We start from the raw sequence: 25,084 nt of genomic DNA on the forward strand, positions 1-25,084 counted from the left end.
CCATCCGGAGCAGGAGCTGCCCGGGCCGAGCGCGCGCCCACTTGGCTCTCGGCAGCAGCAGCGGCAGAAGCCCCGCCCCGCGGCTCGCCGACGGAACCCCGGGCGCCTTGCCCCGCCCCTTTCGGCCGCTGGCCCCGCCCCGCCCTCGCCTAATTGGCTGCCGGGGAGGAGGGGGTCTGATTGGGATGCAGGCGCGCGGCTGCTCGCCTTTAGTCTGGAGCCGGGCGGCAGGCGGGGAGGCGCTGCTGCGGGCGCGTGGGAAAGCCAGCGAGCGAGCCGAGGGGCAGGCAGCAGCCCCGCGCTGCCTCGGCTGGAGTAGCCGCGCGGAGTTGAGCCTCCTTTCGTGGCCCTGAGGATCCTGCAGCATGGAGACCCCGCCCTTCTTCGGGCTGGCGCTGGTGCTCTTGCTCCGGCCGGATCTGCTCGCCGGGACTGGGGCGCTGCGAGGTGAGTGGGATCAACCTCTATCTCCCCCCCCCCACCCTCCATAGAAAGGAATGGGGAGGGGCGCTCCAGGGCTGGCAACTTTGCCTGGTCAGCCCCCACCTTGCCGCTTCCTTCTTTTCTGCTCCCATCAAGCATTGATCGGAGTCCACAGGTTGTCTTCTGCTGGAGTAGGCGAATGGATACCTTCCCACCCCCATTTTTTGGTGTCTTTGCATGTGGAAGCGAGTTTGCTAAGGGAGGCAGGCGGAGAGAGGAGCTGGTGCAATGCACGCCGCCTCCCTCCCACCCTCTTCTTCCCTGCTCGGTGAAGGGAAAGGGGGAGGCATCCTCTCCAGAACTCCCCTGCCCTCGAGACTCCCTCGCCTTCTCTCTCTGTTGGGCTGCTTTATGGGGCCTATCCGGTTCTTAAATACGGGTTTCTGGACGGATTGGGTTCTGCAGCAGAGAGCAGCGGCGCTTGGAGAGACGCGGAGTGCTAGGGAACGGGTTCAGACGGAGCTGGGCTGGCTTGAGGCGTGGAGGGTCGTCTGCATGCGTGTGCTCGCTTAAGCGTGAGCATCTTTTCGGGGGGGGTGCATGTGTGCGTGCAAGATGCTCTCCAAACGGCTTCAGTCGGCCATCAGCCCTAGAACAGTGGCTGGATCCTCGGGACTTGGCAAAAGTGCTTGCCGGTGCAATCCTGTGCCTCTTCGTACTTGGGAGCAAGTCCCGTTGATCGCAGCTTGAAGCTGCGATCCTCTGCGCACGCCGAGCTCCGGAATAAGCCCCGTTGAGCTGCTGGGTAAACATGCATCGGATTGTGCTGCAAGCTTGTCGTTGTAATTGTGCGAGTCAGTTTCTTGTTGCGCTGGTCCGCTTCTTATTGCCGCTGCTTTCCCAGTACTGCCGCTCTCGGTTCTGAGATGCCACAGTCTCCCCATTGACAACAATGACCTTTTGGACTCTCTGGTGGAGTTCTCCCAGACTACTGGTCTTGGGTGTGTTGGATGTATGCTTCTGCCTCCGTCCTGAAGGGAGCTGACTTGCTAGCCATCTCCGTTGTCTGTAGTTAAGTAAATATGGAGGGAAATGGTTAAAAATATGTCATCAAAGTATTTGCCATCTTTTAGCAAGAATCGTTTTCACTCTTGCATACATCTGTGAGCCCCAGCATTTTTTAAATTGGTAACATCACAGTGTACCCGCCCCTTCCCACTCCAGGGCTTCACCCTTATCTTCAGTCAATTCAGGGTCACGCCTTCAGTGTCTAAAATTAAGCCTTCGGCAGGGAGCTGATTGTAAAGTCTTGTCAGCTTCTGAGACTCTCCTTGTCTGACCACCACCCCTGTCTGTGTTTTCACAATAAAACCCACTTGCTTGCCTGGCTTATGGGAAAGAAATGCATGCAGGAGGCACAAGACATTCCGGGATCCGTCTAATTACAACAGAGTTGTTATTTTTAGGTACCTTGGACAGCAGCTTTGCTCCATGAAATGTGAACTTTGACTGTATCAAGGGAGCAGAGGGCAGCCTCCGTTTCCTCCTTCCCAGCCAATAGGGTGGCTCTTTATATTGGGTTTATGGAAAGCAGCTGTGCATATTAAATATACCGCAAAGCAAAATGTGGTTCATGGGAGGGCTAAGGGTTTTGACCCTGCTCTAAACATCAAGAACACTTGGAGATGAATGCAGCAGGATGGGCCATAGTTAGCATCTGAAATCACCCCCAACCCATGTGTAGTAATGATGCACTTCTCTGCAATCTTTAGAAGCACCTTAATTTCTCTTTATGATCATACTAGATGCTTAGGTACCTGATCTGCTGTGGGTTTGTTCTTAGGCATTAATGGGAGAGAATAGTATTTTTAGCTTTGTTGCGGTCTTTTCCTTTGTTTTCCTTGTTTTGATCCTGCATAGTGTTTAGATGTAGCTATAGCTGGAGCACTTAACCCCAGAAGCTACCCACTGAGTGCTAATGCTACAGTTTGGGAAGTTGTCTGGGGGTCACCTAGAAGAGAAATTGAATTCCCATCACAGTTCTTTATGGAGTGTTCCAAAGAGTGTATGTAACAGATTGGGGAGGGTGAGATGATGTTTTTGTTTGGTTTTTAAAAAATCATTGCCAGGCTGCATCTTAGCCTATTAGTATGCATGTGTACACAACATTTGCCTTCTTTCCTACAACACACCTTTTATAGGCAATCTAAAATAAATTGAATATAGAACCTAGGAAGCTAATAATTTGACCTGAGGTTGTTGTTTTTTTATAAAAAAAACTTATTGATGGCAGCAAAACCAATCTTGAAGGACTGTTTGTGACATTCCTAAGTTCTCTTGCCATGTGAAAATTATGTTTTCTTTTCTTTTCCTTTCTCTTTTCTCTTCCTCCATCCCTGCCCCCTTGCCGGCCCCAAGATTAGAATGGGGTTTCAAGTGTGTCTTGTTCTAACTAGGGCTACAGCCTTAAGTTGGTTTGATGGGCCAGATTAACTAATTCATCTGGTTATAGAATAATAATAATAATAATAATAATAATAATAATAATAATAATTTATTTATACCCTATCCATCTGGCTGGGTTTCCCCAGCCGCTCTGGGCAGCTTCCAACAAAATATCAAAATACAATAGTCCTTCAGATATTAAAAGCTTCCCTAAACAGGGTTAACCAACACCTTAAGTGTCACCAATTCATAAGGCCATAGGAAGCGGCCTTTAAACCAGGTCAGATAACTAGTATGTTCAGCCCAGAGACTTTCCCATGATCTGCTACCTGTTCCCTTTTCACCTGGAGAAGCTACAGATTGAACCTGCGGCATTTTACATGCAAAGCATAAACTGTACCACTGAGCTATGATTTTTCTCTCCTCACACCCAGTCAAGCCCTTAGCATGCCATTCCCTTACATGTGGCTCATCTCCCCACCCAATTCAAATCCTCATTTAGCACTCAAGGGAGAGATCTGTGTTGGATTTGTTTTGCTGGCTGAAAGTGGCACCAGCTTAAGGAAAGGAAGACAAGTAGAAAACAATGCCCCTCCATGCACCTGGTCTTCTACAAATGTCCTAGGCCTGCTCTGTGTTCTCCTTTCTCTATGAAATTTTCAGATGAAAAGGTGTGTCATTTTAGGGCAGGTTGATCTTGTTTTTTTTTTCTAGTTTAAGCAAATGCTGTAGCTGATTGTGATTGTTGCAATGTTTTCCTTTATCAAAATCATTGCATGCCTGAGAAAGAAATAAAACAGTTTAGCACACATGCACAATGGGTTTTTAATGATCTAAGAAACATTAGGATGTTAGGCCAGAACATCCTTAAAACCTGTGTGCTTTTTTCTCCATAACTACTTTATTCATACGCAAACTTATGACAATTCACTCCATTAATATTCATATGATTCATCAACTTAAGATCTTTTATCAGGTGACAGCCTTAGTTCTAAGTAACAGCTAAAAGATTTTTTTTTCTCTGACTTTGCACGATGCCTTTGTATCCACAACACTGCCTGATAGTCCTTTGCATGGCTTCTGATTTATGATTATACACACCCAACAAACTCATTCAATGGCATATGTCAGGGTCTGTGAGGCCAACCAGGTACTGGAGTGCAATTTCTTTTCTCTCTCTCAAAGTCCTGATTAAATAGTACCAAGGGCAGACAGAGCTATTTAATATCTCCTTCACACTTTGTGAAAAAGTGCTTTGTGACTTCTAGTTGGTTTGGCCCTGCACTGATCTTGAGGTATGCAACTTTTGTTCCCATTCACAGACAGAATGGGGGTGAAAATGCTGACCTGCCTACCACACCCCATAAATCTAACCCATAAATTTTGACCACTAGTCAAAAAGCCTGCCTTAAATGGGGTCCTCAGAGGGTCTCCCCTTGGGGTAGGTGGCATCCACATGATTAGATGTGACATGGCAGACTCAGATGTGTCTATCTGGGAATAACATGCTTAAGGAAATCATTCCAGCTCAACCAAATCTTTGCTGGGAAGCCTTGAATAAGTCAGTTTTTGTATACGTGATTGATAGATCTATTTTAGCTCACAGTCCTATTGTAAAACTGAATGGGTTAAAATGCTAAAAGTATTTGTATGCTGAACAGTAGTACATAGTTACAAATATAAAGATTTGCCCACCATGAAGGTCTTGAAGGGACTGGAGCCTGTCGCTGGAATTAATGTCAAGTTTGCACATGTTCCAACATGCCAATTTTATTTGCTTTTCATTGTTTCTCATCAGGCGTGATATTATCTGTGGTTACTTTGCTTAAAGGAACAACGAGCAATAACATAGGCTGTTGGAAACCAGTCAATGTGTCTGGCTCTCTGCTGCAGATGGGATTCCTTTGTGAATTTGTTAGGCAGTCTTAAGAAGAAGAGAAAATACAAATTAGATGGTCCACATGCCAAGCAGATGGAAAGGTATTGCTGTCTTGCAAGCTTACAATGCCTGTCATTCTTGGAAGGGAAAGTCATGTTGGACCATTGGGCTGCTACAGAAAACAGCAGCCTGGCATCCAGTTTTCCTTTCTCTGTGTGACATCCAGTAAGGGAAATAGACATTGTGTTTATGTAGCTACACAGGCAAACTGGATACAGGTTTGCTGTCCTGTGTTGGCAGGGTGCGAACCTCATGATCCTCATCACTTTTAACTGCTGACAGAACCATTGAATGGGTGATATTGTTAACGTTTCTCCCCACATATATTTTTCTTCTTCAGAGACAGATTGGCAAAGCTTTGAAGCCAGCTCATGGCTGGCTTCATAGCAGCTTTGACTTTTCTTCCCTTTGTGATGTTGTCCCCGAACAATTACTGTTCAAGAAAAACATGAGGTGACAACCTTGTATCATAGTGCTCAATCACCTTCTGCTGTGGCTGGGCTTATAATATTGGTGAAGTATGACATCAGCTGCTGGGTTATCCATGAGACCTCAGTGTAGGGCTGAGAAAGATGGCTGCCTTTAACTTAGGAGCATCACTGCCAGCCAGAGTAGACAGTTATGAACTAGGTGAACCAACTGGTTTGGTGTAAGTCAGCTTTTTTATATTTCTGGTTTCCTAGAGGGAGGGTAAAGGCAAGGATTCTTCCCAAGATTAATGTTCAACTGGCAGAATGTTGGCTAATATAATAACTTCCATAGCTAACTGCAGCATGCAAGCAAAAAAAAACCCCTCCATTCTGTCGTACACTAAGATGGAAAATTACTTGTGGTACAAGGGTTCCCTTGAGGAAATTTGATGCTGTCCTCTCCCTCTCTCTTCCCTCCTCCCCTCTGTATTTTTAGCCTGGCTTGCTGAGGAAGTGTGGGGTTTGAGCTTAAGAGTAGAATCTTGACACCAGAGGCTGCTGTTTCTTTTGCTTTGCCGACTGTCACTACTTTTAGTGGAGCAGATGGCCAGATTCATTTATAGCAAATAGGAATTTATTTCATTCTTTCCCACCCCATTTCAACTTTTAAAGCTCTTTAAAGCCCTGCTGGGTGTTCTGATAGCATGTAACATCAACATATGAATGTGGAGAGCTTTGTGTTGTGTGCTGTGCTAATCTATGACACATACTTGCCACCTTCCAACCTTTGAAGGCTGAAGGTTCTCTTTGAATCTCCTTGTGCAACTTAGAGCCCTGCATATAGGTTTACCACACGAGCAGAGCACCCAGTTAGAACATCAGCATATTGTATATGGCATAATGTAGCCTTACCTAATGATTATTATACATATATATATATCACTCCTGCCATCCCTCCCATGTTTAGAGCCAGTCTGGAATAGTGGTTAAAGTATCAAACCAGGAACTGGGAGACCAGGGTTCACATCCCCACTCAGCCAGTGCATCTCACTGGGTGTCCCTGGGCTAGTAAATCTCACAGGGTTGTTGTGGAGTTTGGGAGACCCGTGTATGCTGCTTTGAACTCCTTAAGAAGAAGGTGAGGTATCAAAGCAATGAATAAATACTCGCATCAGACTTCTGCTACCCAAGGTTGCATCACATGGGAGGTCTTGATGGTTGGTTAGAGCACAGAAACTTGCATGTTTCTTATGGATCACAAGGCTACATTGACTGAGAAATGCTGAGATGGCTTCCATATTGATGTATGTTTATTTGGGAGAAATAAATTTGGAGGTGACTTTAAAAACAAGACCTGCTTAAAAGAACACGAGAAGAGCCCTTCTTGATCACACCAAAGGTTATCGTTTATTTAATTGGTTTCAGTTATGAATCGCTTCTCATAAAACATTCCACTGACATTTAAGAATAACAACATCAGCATTTTTGTATGGCTTTAAAACAGTGTTGGATGGCGTTAAAAGAGGAATAGGCAAATTTGTGGAGGCTGAAGCTATCAGTGGCTACCAACCTTGATGGGTATCCTATATGTCCACTGTCGGAGGCAAGGATGCTTCGGAATACCGGCATTTGGAAGCCACAAGAAAGCTGAGTGTTGTTGTGCTCAGGTACTGCTTTGAGGCTTCCCATGGGCATCTGGTGGTCCACTGTGAGAAGAGGATGCTGGAACAGATGGGCCAAGGGCCTTTACATTCTTAAATAAGAACAATTGCAAGTCCAGTACAGATGCAGTCCCGTACATTTACACAGATTTTAGTTCCTGTGCCCTGTGTCCCAGAGTGGCCAAAGAAATACCTTTTGGAAGTCCGTAAGCATGAAAATGAGTGTGTTGTTGGTGGTATGTTTTTAAATTTCCTTTCTAAAGCCCTCTGGCTAGCAGTAGCAATCATTCTCATATTCCAAGTGTTTATATATATATATGGCTCTTTATCAGAAGACAAAGTTGTTGACAGAGAAAATTGAACAAGAGAATCAAATGGCACAGTTTATAAAGCAGTACTTGGCTCTAGATGAAAGGCCACCAACAGTCCATTTCTGCATGGCTTTATAACCTCTGACATGTCACCAAGGAGATCCTCCATACCGCATGGAGAGTGTCACAGTTGAGGCCATCTAATGAACAAAGCCATATCAGTGTTTTCAAAATTTTCAAAAATACTTTTACTGGGGCTGAGGAAGGGAAGAACATGTGATCATAATGGAGGCATTGATCTTGCCAAGGGTCAAAACATAAAGGGGGGGATTTTATCTTCACCAGAAAGGTACCTGTGTCCTGAAAGGCTTGAGTGATCTTAGACATTTGCTTGACTAGGACTAATTAAAGGACACACTTTCACTAAAAACAAATGGGAACTGTGTGGCCTGCAACACCATCTTGCCATGTGCCAGGCTGCTGATTAGGATCCCACCCATGTTCTCCCCATTTCTGTTTCCCTTCCCAGTAGTCAGTTTGCATTCAATGTCCAGTTCTTTTGCTTGGGGGATAGGTGAGGGTTTCTGTGTTCTAACCAACACCTTGCCTCCTCCGCTCTCCTTTTTGGCACCTCAGCAAAGCTTGCCATTTCCCCGAGGTCTGTGTGAGGAATAGTACTCACAGCCTGGACATAGAAAGTAGGAGGAAGGATGCACCAAAATGTTTTTGTTTTCTTTTGACTGCCTGACTTGGCAAACTAAATGGTGATCTCAAACTGAGTGGGGAGTTTGCTTCCTTTGCTATATAAAAAGTATAAATTTGCTAACTTACTGTTTTAGAAGCAGTGAGAGGTGGTTCCCCTGCAGGCTTCCCATGGGTGCTGGATGTCCACCTGACTGTTGTGTGATAGCACTAAAAGCACCTGCAATGCAAATTATTTGCAAGTGAGAGAACCAGGGACCACAAGGGCAAGCTGTAGTGACACTTGGTAGAGTATCCTATCAAACAAAGTTAATGATGGCATGTTTCTATCTTCCGTAGAAGGTGGAGGTGTTGTGGTTGCCAGTTTCTTTCATCACATACTTCACTATAATTTGGCCCTCCAGGCCTTGGTATTTGGCCCTTGGAAATCTTTGCAGGTAGGATGGCTGTGTGTCAGCATGTGCAAAAACTAGCTACTGTACAAAGTTAATATTAATATTCATAGCTCCACCCACTGTTGCCTTTGGCCACACCTCCTGCTGTCCAAAAGGTTCCCCAGAAAGAAATGGGACCCTAAGGCTCAACAATGTTTGCTTCTCCTGTTATTAGTCAACTTCTCCATGGAAATCTGCGAGGAAACCTGGAGGAAGATAGACACTTCGAAGGAGCTGTTCCATTTCTCCCTGTTATTAGTGTTAGTTTTTATTTCTACTGATCTTGATATCTCTGTGATTATGCTTCAGTTTGAGTGAGGAAGCGTTACCTTAAAAATTGAGTGCCTTATACTTGCCGGCATATCCTGATTGGTTTCTGGCAGGCTTCAGATGTGAAATCTCATAAGCCATCAGCCATAAAAGACTGTCAATACTAAACGCTGCTGCATGTCAGCTGTCAAGTACCAACTGTCAAATGTTGAAATCAAGTTCTGTTGGATGGCACATAAAGAGATCAAATGTCAGAGTATTCTGCAAATAATTTGAGTTTGCCAGCAGAATATTTAAACATCCAAATGTTTGTAGGTGAATTTTGAGGGAAATTGTTTTGCAACAGGTGAATCTCAGTTGTCCTGGAGACCTTTACATCAAGGATAGCCAACTTGATGCTCTCGAGATACCAAATCCCACCAGCCGGAGGCAGAGAAAAAAAGAGAGGCAGTACAGTTCAAGGTCAATTCCAGGAAGGCAAAAGGACTTAAGGATCAGGACTCACCAGGGTGTGGCTTAGGGAGGAGGCGTGGCTTACAGCAGGCATGTCCAAAGTCCGTTTCAGGGGCCTAATCTGGCCCCTGTGGCAGTTTATTTCCTGGGGTAAAATCCTTAAAAAAGCTCAACAACTTCAATCCCTAAAAAGGTCAACAACTTTGGTTGGCCCTCATGCATATTCACTTCATCAAATCTGCCCCTCTTTGAAAAAAGTTTGGACATCCCTGACTAGAGAGTGTCTCAATGACCATTTAGAGAGGGGTGGAAGGCCACATCTGGCCCCCAGGCTTTGAGGTTCCCTGCCTCAGCTGTATATCTTGGTAGCCGCTAAGTTACCCTCCTGATGTAGTTGGATTCTAACTCCTATCAACCACATTTGGCATTGTCACAGACTCATGGATGATGGGAGATGAGAGTTCAACAACATCTGGAGGGCCAGATGTTTCCCATCACTTCTTGAGCCCATTCTCTCATGAAACAGGGGAAAGGGAGTGGTCTCTAGGACCTGGTCCATAAAAAAACAGTGAGACAGTATTGCTCTGAGCTGGTAGAATGGACCATGTCAGAGTTCTGGTGAAGGACCCCATTTTTTAATCCTTTCCTACATCTGAAAAAAAAAACAAACCAGTGAGACAGTATTGCTCTGAGCTGGTAGAATGGACCATGTCAGAGTTCTGGTAAAGGACCGCAATTTTTAATCCTTTCCTACATCTGAAAAAAGCAAGCAAACCTCCATGCAAATGGTTGCTCAGTATTCAGTGATGAAAGAACCCAAGAATCATGTTTTTTATTTTGTTTTTTTGAAATGCACAGTCTTAATCTTCCAGTTCTGTAGCTAATGTACTGATGAACCTTTCATTCAAAAGCTTCTGTCAAAATGAATGGTTGCAAAATATAGTGTTCGGAGAAACTAGTTGTTTTTCTTCATTCAAATATAACCTGCAAAAAAGGGAATAATGCCCCAGTCTTTCATCAACTTTAAAAATTGCAATCTATCTTGTCATGTGGAATCGCAAGAGAAATAAGCAGGGTCATGACTGACAAAAGAGAAATATCAAAGCATTTGTTTTTCAATGACAAGCTGTTAAAGTGGGGGGGAATAGTTTCCTTTAAAATAATTATTAGCGTGCTTTATACCTTATCATCATCATCATCATCATATTTTGCTACTGAAACTTTGGTATTATCAGTTTCTTTTGGGATATTATCATAGCAAGAGATTAAAGTCTTCCAACTTGTTCTTGAAAAGAACTCTTTGTGATACAACACAAATCCACCTATTCTCTAGTGCTTATCACCTCCCATATCCTGGGGCATTTTCGCAATCCATAAAACACTTGGAGCAAAACTCCTTTTGAAATGGAGAAAGTGCAGGCTAAGCTCTGTTTGGCTGTTAGTCTGAATGTGGGCTTTATTTACAATGAGAGAGGCTATCTCTGGAAGTGACAGGGAAGGGATACAGCTCAGTGGTAGAGAATCTTCCTTGTGTACAGAAGGTCCCTGGTTCCTTCCCTGGCATCTCCAGGTAGGGCTGGGATAGAAGCCTGCCTGAAAGGAGCATCTCCACCCCCCATCGTTCAGCCCAGACACTGAGGTCCACCTCCGAGGGCTTTCTGGCGGTCCCCTCCCTGCAAGAAATGAAGTTACAGGGAACCAGGCAGAGGGCCTTCTCAGTAGTGGCACCCGCCCTGTGGAATGCCCTCCCATCAGACGTCAAGGAAATAAACACTATCTGACTTTTAGAAGACATCTGAAGGCAACCCTGTTTAGGGAAGTTTTTAATGTTCGATGCTTTATCTCTTTATTATTATTATTGATATTATTAATAACATTCTGTTGGGAGCTGCCCATAGTGGCTGGGGAAATCCAGCCAGATGAGCGGGGTATAAATAATAAATTATAATATTATTATGAAACCCAGAGTGCTGCTGCCAGTGTAGGCAATGCTGAACTAGATGGACCAATGGTCCAGCTTAGTGTAAGACAGTTTTCAATGCTACTGAGACCTGTGGGTATAGGGCAGAATTTAAATTCAATTAATAATAATAATTTATAATAATAATAGAAAATAATTCCTCTTCTGGATTAATTTCTACAAAATAATGATCAAACAGCAACATGTCCACAAAGATGCTACTGATGTCTCTGAAAGTTTTCTATTTATTCATTTAAAACCATTTTTAGCCAACAGTTAAGCTAAAAATGCTCCCAGAGCAGTGTGCAGTCGGCCATATGGCATTATACAAGATGCAACATGAAAGGAAAATGGGATGAGCAGGGAAGAGGACAACAAACACACCCGGGCAGCGATTTTAAAAGTTATGCAATTATTCTTAAGGTGACCATCTGGAATAGAATCAGTTCCGAAAGAAGAGAAGCCAAATGGAGTTTTAGTCTAGTTTCTCTGCAGGTGGGAGCAGGGCATCAGAGTCACAGCTCAATCTTATTCATGTAATCATTCTCTGTGCCTCTGCCACCCAATTGTTTGAGGTTTGGGAAAGCAATGCAGACAGCTAGAAAGGAATGATCAATTTCCTTACAGCCAGAGTAGAAACTCCTGAATCAAATGCCCTTCTTGCTCCACCTTCCACCAGTTGTTCAACTTCACTTGAAGCAGGCTTAAGCCCTGGAATTTATTTGGAATGCATGGTATCTGCCATGGGAGGAAATGATGTGGATTTTAGGAAGGGAGAGAAAGCAAGTTGGCAGGGGTCTTCGCCCTCAATAAAGAAGGGGTCCACTGCTGCAGGGAAGCTAAAGCAATCAAGTTTCTCCTTGTCAGCTTGCAGTCCCTATTTAACCCTTCGGAGGTGTTGATTCAAGCTATTATAGCTCCCAGATGGTAGCCACTGACAAATATGTCCAGGCGGGAAGAACTCCATCGCATTTGCAAGGTGATTATGAGGTGATTTGTCCCAATTGCGAGGGAGGTGATTGGTGCAGGTATTTCAGGTCAGATCCTGATCCCCTTGAGCTGCTGCAAATGATTTGCTCTACTGCATAGAGCCATTACCATATGGAAGGTGGTTTATCTTTAGCAAGTGTCATGTTTAGGGTTATCATGAAATGTCACCCCTTGTTCATCACCCCATTCATAGGAGAAAAATAGGGAGGAGGATTATTTTTGTGGTGATTGTAGAGAAATGGAGGCTGCACAATGGTGATGGTGGCATTCTAGCCATGGCTGGTTGCTGCTGCTATTTATAATCTTCACCATTTCACCATTTTAAATTCTTTCTTCTCTGAATTTTGCAGTGAAGTTCTTCAGCCAAGCAACTTGTACAAAAATGCATTATATTTGGGGAAATTACTTTGCAAAAATGCATACAAAAATGCATATATTAGGCAAAATTAAAAGCCCGGCCTATTTTTATGGAGCTTAAAAAAATAAATCACAAACTGATCTGGAAATGTAGAGAACGGAATTAAAGGCTTGCAAAATGAGCAACCAAAATTGACAGAATAGTCGATCTCTATTTCTTGGCACAATGTTTCTGTGCATGCTTCCAACAGACTTTCAGAACAGCAATGTCAACGAGCTTTCACAAATGGCAGTTTGAGAGAGAAGGGGCTCCCAGTTAAGATGACAGATTCAAGATTTCTCTGAGCATCAGTGGCTGTCAGTATACTAAAAAACAAGCTGAATGCATGTAAGGAAGGCCTGGTGAGATTCAAGCAGCAGGAACATAGCTTCAGCTAGCAACCACTGATTAGCATATAATTAACATAATGTGTGAATGTGCTCACTTTTTTTCACTTCAGCTTATGGTTTCCTGGGAGAACTCTATGGCTTTGGCTTCCTTTGCATATTGGTCCCTTGTACCCTTCCCAGGATCAACCACCCTCCGCTTTAGGGGGTAGTCTGACTACTTCTGTGTACAGCAATAAATACTATTCTGTACATTATTACTGGATGGATTTATGGTAAGCAGATGGCTGTCTAATTCTAGACCTGAATTATGCCCCAGCAAGTATCTAATACTGTCTGCATCATTGCATAGCATGCTAGCTGGTTTTGTGGTCCCTTAGTGCTCACTCTGGCAATCCAGTCTAGTGGGAATTTGTGCCAGGGTGAGTTAAATTCTAAGGATTCTTTTCTGATGCACCAGCTCCTTTGCACGCTTGGGAGGTACAGATGTGCACAATGAGAGTTGTTCCTTGTCTTCCCTATGATGTGTGGATTTCCTGTACATGTCATGTGCGTACCCCATTGTATGCACATGAACATGGTGGCGGTGCAAACTGTCTCTGCAGATTGTGCCATGTTGATGCAACCAACCAACTGGCTTACCTGCCATTGCTCCTGTGTTGAGGAGGACTGTGAGATGACACACCCCACTTAACAGACGATATTGTCACTCGGTTATTATGAGAACAAAACCTAAGAAGAGCCCTGCTAGATAAGAGCAATGGCCCATCCAGCCCACATTGACCAAACATATGCCTATGGGAAGCCCACAACCAGGACTTGAGTTCAGAAGCAGTCTCCCCACTTATCAGTTCCAGCAACTGGTATTCAGAGCGTAGTTCTTCAAATCCTGGAGGACGTACACAACCATCATGGCTAGTAGCCACTGAAACCTTACTCCCACTCAATTTGTCTAACCCTCCACTTCAAAGCCATCCTCTTTTCCATGAGTACAATTAATGAAGCTCTTGGGTGGAATCCACTGCAGATGCACATATGGACCTTTTTAGTGTAGAGATGCCCTCCTATATAAAGTGTTTTAGTGCAGGGGTCAGCAAACGTTTTCAGCAGGTCCCTCAGACCTTGTGGGGGGGGGCAGACTATATTTTGAAGGGGGGGAATGAATGAATTCCTATGCCCCACAAATAACCCAGAGATGCATTTTAAATAAAAGCACTCATTCTACTTATGTGAAAACACACTGATTCCCAGACAGTTCGTGGGCCAGATTTAGAAGGCGATTGAACCAGATCCGGCCCCCGGGCCTTACTTTGCCTACCCATGTTTTAGCGTTTCCAAGAAGCTATAGCTCAAGGGAAGAGCAGATATTGTGCATGTAAGTAAACTCCAGATCATGGGTAGGCAAACTAAGGCCTGGATCCAGCCAAATCGCCTTCTCAATCCGGCCCGTGGATGGTCGGGGAATCAGTGTGTTTTTTACATGAGTAGAATGTGTCCTTTTATTTAAAATGAATCTCTGGGTTATTTGTGGGGCCTGCCTGGTGTTTTTACATGAGTAGAATGTGTGCTTTCATTTAAAATGCATCTCTGGGCTATTTGTGGGAAACAGGAATTTGTTCATTCCCCCCCCCCCACCTATAGTCTGGCCCCCCATAAGGTCTGAGGGACAGGGGACCAGCCCCCTGCTGAAAATTTTTGCTGACCTCTGCTCCAGATAAAGGAGAAGTGTTGCTAATCTGTTAGAACGGCTTGAAATCTTCCAAAATTTTTATCTCAGAAGAATTCTAGGCCTCCCCCAGAGTACTCCGGCAGCTCTCCTAAGAGTGGAAGTAGGATTACCTTCTGTGTCTGCCAGGGCCCACTTAAGATTCCTGCGTTTTTTCACCAACCTCATAGATGCCCCGAACACCTTATTGGCTAAACAAGCCTTTGTATCACTACAAAATAATACCATCTGGCATAAAAACCTACTAGACATTCTATCCAGATACAACCTACCTGAGTTTAATACTCTCAAATTGTGGAGCCCTGATAAAGTTCGGGAATGGATCTTTGAAAAAGACACCTTTTTGGACTCCACTAAGATAAAAAACTCTGGGTTTTCCTACTGGTTCCCCCGAGTAAAAGCAGTCAAAATCTGTGCCAACTACTTGGTGGAGATCACTGATCCCACCCTTCGGAGAGCTTTCACTATGGCACGGTTTCAAACATTGCCAACTGCTTATCTGACCGGTAGATACACAAAAACCCCAGCAGAACATCGTTTATGTCCTTGCCCTATGAAAATTAAAGAGGATCTTACACATTACTTCCTCTATTGCCCCATTTACTCGGGCTTCAGAGACGCATTGCTGCAAATTATACCCAACTCTATAACCAGTCCTGAAGATAGAGTAAAATTTTTGCTAGTTGATGCAAACCCACGCAGTACCCATGTGGTAGCGGTTTTTGTGATGAAGGCCATGAAAGCCAGGGAAAGATTTATGGACGACAATGTAAAGACCCCTTCATCGTCTGTTTAACTCGTTGCTCGTTTTCCCTCCTTTTCTATTTTGTGGGAGGTTTTGTTGGCATAGTATGTAATGAATTTTAATATTTTCAATTATTGTAGTGTTGATTTTTGTGTACAGGCATGGTCCTCACAATAAACGGATTTGTTGTTGTACAGTGTTGCTAATCTGAGCTGGGATAGATAGGATCGGTGGTCTCAATTGATAGAAGGCAGCACCACATGTTGGTTCTGAACTTCCAGTGGTGAATTATTTTCTTCTTCTGAAGTATTGCTCCTATTTGGTATATAGTTAGCAGCAATACCACAACAGGCAGTTTATTGCAGTTTTGTGAATAAATTCACAGAAGTTAGCAGTCTACAACTTGCTCTGTAACCGGAAACTTAGAGGAGGAGAAGGCTTGCAAAAGCCTTTATGAGTCTCATCCCTGCTTCCCTTTTAAGATTGGAGGAAAAGGGATTTTGATAGCTGGGTGGCCCAAACTTTTAATTGATATTGATTCTAGGTCCTGCTGTACACAAGGGTGGGCTTTTTTTTTACCTGAAGCATATTTGAAAACCCTCCCCTTGATTAGGATAACCACACGCTTCCCTCATTTCACATGCCCCACGTGAATGAAGAAGGGAGTGGCAGTCACAATCTTGGTATACAGCCACTTACAATGTATTTGGACAGGTGTAGATGCAACTCAGGGACGCAGGTGGCGCTGTGGGTTAAAGCCTCAGCGCCTAGGACTTGCCGATCGAAAGGTCGGCGGTTCGAATCCCTGCGGCGGGGTGCGCTCCCGCTGCTCGGTCCCAGCGTCTGCCAACCTAGCAGTTCGAAAGCACCTCCGGGTGCAAGTAGATAAATAGGGACCGCTTACTGGCGGGAAGGTAAACGGCGTTTCCGTGTGCGGCTCTGGCTCGCCAGAGCAGCGATGTCACGCTGGCCACGTGACCCGGAAGTGTCTTCGGACAGCGCTGGCCCCTGGCCTCTTAAGTGAGATGGGCGCACAACCCCAGAGTCTGTCAAGACTGGCCCGTACGGGCAGGGGTACCTTTACCTTTACCTTTAGATGCAACTCTGTTGTTGGGGCCACCCACATCTGTAATTAACTTTTAATTTTGTAATGAAGCCAATTTTCCAAGAAGTGCTTTTCAGAAGAAGAAAAAAGGGAGTATTCTCTATTGATTGCAGAATAAAATCTTGTGTGTATGCAACTTTAGATGTACTGGATATGTGTGTATTGTTGTTTTAAACCATGGGTAGGCAAACTAAGGCCCGGGGGCTGGATCCGGCCCAATTGCCTTCTAAATCTGGCCCACATATGGAATCAGTGTGTTTTTACATGAGTAGAATGTGTGCTTTTATTTAAAATGCATCTCTGGGTTATTTGTGGGGCATAGGAATTCGTTCATGTTCTCTCTCCAAAATATAGTCTGGCCCCCCACAAGGTCTGAGGGACAGTGGAATGGCCCCCTGCTGAAAAAGTTTGCTGACCCCTGTTTTAAACAAAGTTCCCCTTCCCCAATGGCCATTTGACAGCAGCACCTAATGTTGGCAATTCCAGCTGGCTCCCACAGTTTCCAGCAGGAATAGCTGAGCTCTGAAAGAGAGAATCTGGGTCTTATCTTGTGTCAAATGAGCTAACCAAATAAAAAATGAATTGAGCGAATTTAATCTGTCAGCATCAATGAATCTAAGAGGATTATCATTCCATTACCGCTAATAGATTTTTTCCAAAGATAACTTTGCTACTTGACTTGCCTATTCCTATAAAGACTGTTACGAATCTAATTTATGTGTATCATTTAAATATTCCTGCTCCATTCCATTTGAATCCCTGGGCTTGTTAATAGGCCACCTTTCTTGTTTCTCACCCCCTACTTTTAGCTCAAAGAGGAATAGCCTTGGTTTAATGTTCTGAGTGCTGCTTCTATTGCTTCTTGCTGTAATTTGTTGCGGTAGTAGTGGACAAGTTCCACTTTTTGCCAAAGTCTGTTTAGCAACTCAATTAGCCATAGATTTCTCCTCCTTACACTTGTATGCTTCCCCCTCCCTGCTCTCACTGCTTTGCATGTGTACTCTGAGGAGTGGAAGAAAACAGTCAGTTTTACGAGCATGATTGCAAATTCCTCATCCCTGTCTAACTTGCAAGAACATCAGATCCTGCTGGATCAGGGCCATGGCCCACTTAGTCCATCATCCTGTTCTCACAGCGGCCAATCAGATGCCTTCAGGAAACCTTCAATCAGGTCCCCAGCAACCTCACCCCCCGGTGGTTTATAGCAACTGGTATTCAGAAGCAATTTGCTCCCAGCAATGCCCACAACTACCTCAGGATTCAACCACCTTCTTCTCCTGCTGTGTACATAGACCTATCTTGAAACACAGGAACCTCAGTCATGTCAATTTGGCCCAACATTTCCTACTCTGGCTGGTAGCATCTATCCAGGATCTTGGGCAGAGGTCTCCAAACTAAGGCCCGCAGGCCGGATAAGGCCCGAGGGACTTGTTTATCTAGCCCACAGCGATGCCTGCTGCCGTCCGCTCTTACCAGTGTTGCGCTGCATGGCTCCCCACTTCCGGGTCGGAGGAGCACCAGAAATAGCTTGTGCGCATGCACATGCATTATTTGCAGTGCACATTCGGGTCAGAGGAGGCCCGTCCACATGCGCACAAGCTGTTTCCAGTGCTCCTCCGACCCAGAAGTGCGCTGGAAATAGCGTGTGTGCATGCATATGAGCACGCGCTCCCCCGCCTTCTGGCCCGTCGTACGACACCGGCCCGAGGTGCGATAAGTTTGCCGACCCCTGATCTTGAGCATAGGTATGCCCTTCCAATCACCTGCTACCTGATCCTTTTAGACTGAAGATCTTAGGAATTAAACCTGGGACCTTCTACATGCAGAGAACACAGATTAGTCTTTCCCTCATAGAAGGAGCCATAGAATGAGCCATTGGTTGTGTATTCAGCTTGGGAAGTTTTTGAAAGCTGGCTGGTGCTACTGAAGTTTCAAATGTTGATGCTGCAGTTAGAGTCCAAAGCTACCAAGAGGCGAGGTAAGCAGAGTTGTGTGTGTGGTTTGTTTTTGTTTTTGTTTAAAAAAATCCAATATTTCATTTATAGCCTATCTTCCCTCCAATGAGCTTTAGCTGACATGTAGAGTTCTCCCCTTCTCCATATTACTCTCACAAGAACCTTGTGAGGTAGGTTAGGCTGAAAGATGGCCCAGGGTCATCCAGTGAGCTTCTTGGCAGAGTGGGGATTTGAACCCATATTTCTTGTGCCATAGTCTGACAACCTAACCACTGTACTACACTTTTCTTCTTGCTGTGTTTTTTTCCTTTTTGCATTTTCTAAGGAAGCAACTTCTGCAGACACTCGCTGCCTTCCCAGTGTGCAGTGTGTTTTGAAATTCAGAGTGTTCTTTAGCTCTTTTTACCCTTTGAAAAAATATGAAAGTGCCCAAGAGCTTTCAGACTTTCAAAGGGCAATAGCAACTTCAGCAAAAGAGTAGAATGCAGCAAAACAGACAGCTCTACCTTTTTACATTTCTTACTTTCTTTCTCTCTCTCTCTTTCTTTGTCCTTTCTTTCTAAAGTGGCTTCATGAAAATACAGGCCATAAATATTCTGGGCTGCTTTCTGCATTGGGGAAAGGACCCGCCGTTGCCACGGTGAGAGGCAAGCGCTTTCTTCTGAAGGCCAAACTTAATTTCCCCTCTGCAAATATGGCATGAACTTTGCCATCCACTTTTTCTTACTTCTGTGCCTCCCTGAAGCTCACTTAGATTCTTACAAATGAATGCACAGAGCAGAGGGTTCGGGAGGCTGCCTCCATCCTCTTTGCTAGCAATTTGCCAACCTATAACCCTCAGGGATGAAATCACAGCTATCAGTAGCTTGGCAGAGCTATTCCTGAGTGAATTTCTGCCTCCCAGTGTCGCTTATCATTACAGTCTCTTCAGTTCTGGTGAGAGGGAAGGGGCATCTCCAGAAGTAGAAGGAAAATCACAGCCTCCTGCTCTGTATATTACGTTGAGTCTGTGCGACAAGAGAAGTGGGTCAAAAATTGAGCATCTGCTTTGCATGCAGAAGGTCCCAGGTCCAATATGTAGCATCTCCCGGTACAGCTGGGAATGAAACCCTGGAGTAAACTCTAATGAGCTAGAACAGATATCTTCAACCTTTTCAGACCTAGGACCCACTAACCAAAACATGCATTTGGGGACCCTTAATCTTTTAGCATATATTTGCAGGGTGATAGAGCTGCTGCTATGACCCACCTTGGATCAGTGGGTCCCAACCCACGAGTTGAAGACCAGTGTGCTAGATGGACCAATGACTGGGTATAAGGTAGCTTCCTACGAGGTGATGGGTCAGAGTTCAGTGATGAGGGATCTGTCCTGCATATAGAAGGTCACAACTGATCCTCCACCTCTGCCAAAGGCATCTGGTTGACCATTGTAAAAACAAGAAGATGGATTAGATGGGCCTTTGGCTGTTCCAGCAAAACTCTTCTTATGAAGAATAGAACTATCAAGAAGTTCTTGGATAGAAAGGTAATCCATGCCTATGGAAGACACCCAAGAGCTTTTGGAATTAACAGGAAAACAGCTCATATTCCCATAGATAGGAGGAGGCAAGAGGTCAGAACCTTTATAATGTTCAAGAGATTATATTATAATTTGAGAGATCTTTTGAAAATCAGAACATCTGGTTACAATAAACCTTAAGCTTTCTGAAACTAGACTGTGTTCCATTAAGCAACAAATGCACACCAACTGATCCTTTCATGGTAAAGTAGAAGGATTTATAACAAAAGATCAGCGGAAGTATTTCTTTTTTTAATCATATGGGGTTCAAAATTATCCGTATGTCTGAATATTAGAGGAAACCATTTTAAGATGTTAATGCAATGGCATTGAACACCCTGGAATTTGCACAAAATCTCATTGTACGCACAACTATTGCAGTAGCTTCCTGGGATATGGTAACTGAAACCATTAATTAAATTCTTTAAAACACCTGTGTTTTAAAAAGAGCCTTGGTTGCAAGATAGGTTGTCAACTCCTCAATATGCTTGTTTCAACTAGATTAGCATGTCACTAGACAGTCTGGAGAGTATTTAAACCAGAGTGGCTGCATATAGTCTGGCCGCTCATTAAGATGACAGCATACAAAACAGATCAGGCTGTTGGGAAAGTTGCAGCCACAGTTTGCTGAGCACAAATAGTCATATTAGATGTTCGCTGGCAGGTGAGCCTGGAATCATGGAGATGATGACGTCATTGAATTGTATTAATTGTTTTGATTAATTTGTTGCAGTTTTTGTTGCTGTTTTGCTATTGTTGTTGTTGCTGCTGCTGCTATTGTGCTTATTGTGAGCTGTTTTGAGCTCAATGTTGGAAAAGTGGAATGCAAATATCAAATGAAAATTAGATTGATCCATTGGTCTTGTCTTTCCCAAACTGATGCCCTCCAGGTGTTGTAGCTTATAGAACTTTCATCATCCCTGACCATTGACCCTGGTGACTGGAACTGATGGCAACTGGAGTCTACCTGGAGGTTGCCATGTTGGGGAAAGACAGCACTAGGCTACAGTCAGGTAGTAAACCATTACTGCTCCCATGGATTAATATTTTTCCTTCCATAAGAGACAGCTGACATCCTATATTAAACAGTGCCTGGGTTATTCACTACCCTGCTTTTGCCTAGCGGCCATGGTTGTTTGCTCCTAGTCTAAACAGAAAGCAACAGAGGGCATGCAAGTAGGAAGCAATCCAATTTCTTATATGTTTCCAACTAGGTAACTTCTTGCAGGGACGCAGGTGGCGCTGTGGGTTAAAGCCTCAGCGCCTAGGACTTGCCGATCGAAAGGTCGGCGGTTCGAATCCCTGCGGCGGGGTGCGCTCCCGCTGCTCGGTCCCAGCGCCTGCCAACCTAGCAGTTCGAAAGCACCTCCGGGTGCAAGTAGATAAATAGGGACCGCTTACCAGCGGGAAGGTAAACGGCGTTTCCGTGTGCGGCTCTTGCTCGCCAGATGCAGCTTTGTCACGCTGGCCACGTGACCCGGAAGTGTCTCCGGACAGCGCTGGCCCCTGGCCTCTTAAGTGAGATGGGCGCACAACCCCAGAGTCTGTCAAGACTGGCCCGTACGGGCAGGGGTACCTTTACCTTTACCTTAACTTCTTGCAAGGTCTCTTACGGCTTCCTGTAGGTAGCTAGCTAGTTAGCAAGTAGCTATCAAAGCCGGACCTCGCTCAAGACATTTTGCTGCCTGAAGCAAAGGGCAAGATGGTGTTCCCCTTCCATGTTCAAAAGGTGACTGGACTGAGAGCTGAGTCAAACTTCAGTGCTGACAGCAGGATAGCAGCATCTTCCAGCACACCTGAAAGCTGCTGGCTAGATTAGGAAGCACCATCTTGCCCTTTGCTTCAGGCAGCAAAATGTCTTGAGCGAGCTCTGGCTTTGATAGCTGCCATCCAACAGAGGGGAACAGTCAAGGAGGTGGTGCTTCTGTCCCTCAACTTCTGTTGTCCGAAGTGGTTGCCCCCCTTTACCCAATGGCCATGCTGGCCCTGATCAAAGCTCACTAAATGACTGTGGGCCAGTCACTATCTCACAGCTTAATAACAGCATTGTTATGAAGATAAAATGAGTGAGGGAAGTTGGGTGCCTCCCTTATTCTTGGAAGCAAGGTGGGATGAAGATGTAACAAGTGTTAAATACTTAGCACTGTCCACCTTTGGTGATGGAAATGCAACTGTAGTAATTGCATATGTGTGTGTGTGTATATATATATAGAGAGAGAGGAAGGGAAGGGCCATAGCTCAGAGGTTTGCTTTGCATGCAGAGCGTGCCAGGTTAAATCCCTGACATTTCCAGGTGTGTCTGGAAACCTGGAGAGTCACTGCTAGTCATAGTGTAGACAATACTGAAATAGGTAAAGGTAATGGTACCCCTGCCCGTACGGGCCAGTCGTGTCCGACTCTAGGGTTGTACGCCCATCTCACTTAAGAGGCCGGGGGCCAGCGCTGTCCGGAGACACTTCCGGGTCACGTGGCCAGCGTGACGAAGCTGCTCTGGCGAGCCAGCACCAGCGCAGCACACAGAAACGCCGTTTACCTTCCCGCTGTAAAGCGGTACCTATTTATCTACTTGCACTTAGGGGTGCTTTCGAACTGCTAGGTGGGCAGGAGCTGGGACCGAAAGACGGGAGCTCACCCCACCGCGGGGATTTGAACCACCGACCATACGATCGGCAGGTCCTAGGCACTGAGGTTTTACCCACAGCGCCACCCGCATCCCTACTGAGCTAGATGGACCCAAAAGCAGCTTCCTATATATGCACATTCATATCAGATTCTTAGGCACAGAAAGGGTGTTGACATAGTATTCTGTTACTGAACAAGCATTTGCTAGCATTCTCTTATCCCTTGAGAAAAGAGGTAGAGACGAATAGAGGTTACCTAAGCACTGTTACTATTTTGGGCCTTGGCATGAGATACACAGATTCCTTAAAACCATGAGTCACTTACTACAACCTCTTCAGTGCCATCATATCACATTCATATAATCGGGGAATAGATTCTGTAGCATTTACAAAATGATAGCTTTTGAAACTGATCGGTGCACTCTAAGGGAAGGCTAACCATCCCAAACAAGACTCTAGGGTCTGATGCATAGGTGATGTGGGAGACCACGTATAGATGAGTGGATCTCCCATTGATTTTATTTTATTTTATTTCGTGCTTAAAATAAGTTGTAGCGAGTAGCTCTCACTTGAATCAGAGCAGTGGCTGGCTACAGAGAATGGGGTGAGCAACTCTTCCCATGCTGTTCTTCTATTCTGTCTGACTTATCCACTCTCTGAAAATTCTGTGTCATCCTCCACACTGTGATGTATTATAGCAAATTCTGGGAGGGGGCATTTTAGCTGTGGAGCAATGGGGGTTTATGGTACCACACTGTGCCTGCAGACCTCCCACTCTCCCCCACCCCCATGGAGGTCTGTAGCATCCTGTGACCATTCAGCCACCCTCCTAGGTGCAATAGGATTTGCCCCTTAGTATGTAATAAAATAAATAAATGCAAAAAAGAAAAGTTTTTCCCCTCTTCATCCATGATGGGGACAGGCAAGAGGGCCTTTTCATTTGCAGGACCTAAATCATGGAAAAGTTTCCCAACTTTTCCAACCTGTCCCAACTTCCCAACCTTTCATTCTTGGTACTGTTGACATTTTGGTGGATTTAACATATATATATTAAAAGCCACTTGATGAGCTCAGTGATAGACCATCTTGCATGTGAATGCCCCAGGTTAAATCCCAGGTGTCTCACAAAAAGGGAAAGTGATGCCTTCTTGTGGAAGGTGTTGCACATATAAGCCTGGTCTGTTGGAGCAGCAGACAGCTCCCTGCATAATAATAATAATAATAGCAAGCTGATCAGTGCTTTGACTGGGGAACTAGATAATTGTGTGCCAGTCAGCTGGGGATTTGAATGAGGAACCAGATGAGCAGAGTAAGCTGGTCAGCACTTTGAGGAACAATGTGCAATTAAGCCACTTCTCTCTCATTCTAGGCTTAAGGGAAGAATTTGCACATATGCATTTTGCAAAGAAGTAAAGAGTAGATGTGTCTTTAAACTTACAGGGTACAGTTTGCACTGTTAAGATAGGAATCCGTGTCTGAACAAACACACACACACAAAATATATACTTTTATGAATTAATGCCTTGGACATGTGGCGGTGCTTCTTGAGACATGTGGCAACATCTTCAGAAATAGCATGGAAGGATTTGCGTATCCCAGGATATTGCAATGAGGAGTTAAGCAAGTTTCCCAGTTGGCTGCAGCAGGGAGAGAAGTGACTCTGTTTGACTCAGCCTAGCTGCATGCGATGGAAAAGGTGAGTTAGCAAGGCCTTCAGCCTGCCTGGAAGCAATTGTCATCTGGGCTGCATAATTTCCAGAATTGTGTCCTGGAAGCTTCCATGCTTATGTCTGTAAGCTTGCAAGCAAAGCCTGCACTTCTTATTTTTGCCCGTTAGGTACAAAACATCAGGTATTTCACCTTCATCAATATTATTATTATTATTATTATTATTATTATTATTATTATTATTATTAAAATTTTATATCTCCCTTCATTTGAAGATCACTGGGTGCTTTTACTAGAATGTAATAATATGGCATATGAAATATATTCGTGGTCACATCCCAATTAGATTATTGCAAAGTGTTCTACATGAGTTGCCCTCAAAAGGTCTGTGGAAACTTTATTTGAACAAGAATGCATTGGCAGGGATGCTGGCTATTGTCCACTTTTGTGAACATATGGCACCTATATTGTGATGGCTGTGCTGGTTACTGGTAGTATCCAGGCCCAATCCTGGTAGTCACTGCATGCAGTAGGTGAGTCAGTGATGGAGTCATCCCAGGCCCTGCACCCAGCACAGAAACTAAGTGAGCTGCCAGAGAATGCAAGCTCTCTCCTCTGGACTCAGCATAGTAATGCAGTTCTTCCTCCCGCCTCTGCTAGCCTGCACCACTTCTATTTGCAATAGCTATGGGATGCAGTGCTATGAATGCACCCTTAATGTTCTCTGGCTTTCTCTTATTCCATAGAGTAGTTTAATAGGGTAAAGGTAAAGGTACCCCTGCCCGTACGGGCCAGTCGTGTCCGACTCTAGGTATGTGCGCCCATCTCACTTAAGAGGCCGGGGGCCAGCGCTGTCTGGAGACACTTCCGGGTCACGTGGCCAGCGTGACGAAGCTGCTCTGGCGAGCCAGCACCAGCGCAGCACATGGAAACGCCGTTTACCTTCCCGCTAGGTAAGCGGTAC

The 25,084-nt window shown here is 44.8% G+C and overlaps 1 protein-coding gene across 2 annotated transcripts in view; it reads left to right on the forward strand.

The window, feature by feature from the left end:
• Nucleotides 1-206: 206 nt before the first annotated feature.
• The window catches only part of UNC5D (unc-5 netrin receptor D), a 405,072-nt gene continuing 380,194 nt past the window's right edge, over nucleotides 207-25,084 (forward strand). For both annotated transcript variants that reach the window (XM_081890876.1, XM_081890877.1), the window contains exon 1: nucleotides 207-447. In XM_081890876.1, coding sequence (XP_081747002.1) covers nucleotides 366-447 — 82 coding nt within the window. In that variant the 5' untranslated portion in view covers nucleotides 207-365. The remainder of the gene's footprint in view (nucleotides 448-25,084) is intronic.

This window comes from Podarcis melisellensis (genome assembly GCF_964234715.1).
Source record: "Podarcis melisellensis genome assembly, chromosome: 15".
Classification (NCBI taxonomy): domain Eukaryota; kingdom Metazoa; phylum Chordata; class Lepidosauria; order Squamata; family Lacertidae; genus Podarcis; species Podarcis melisellensis.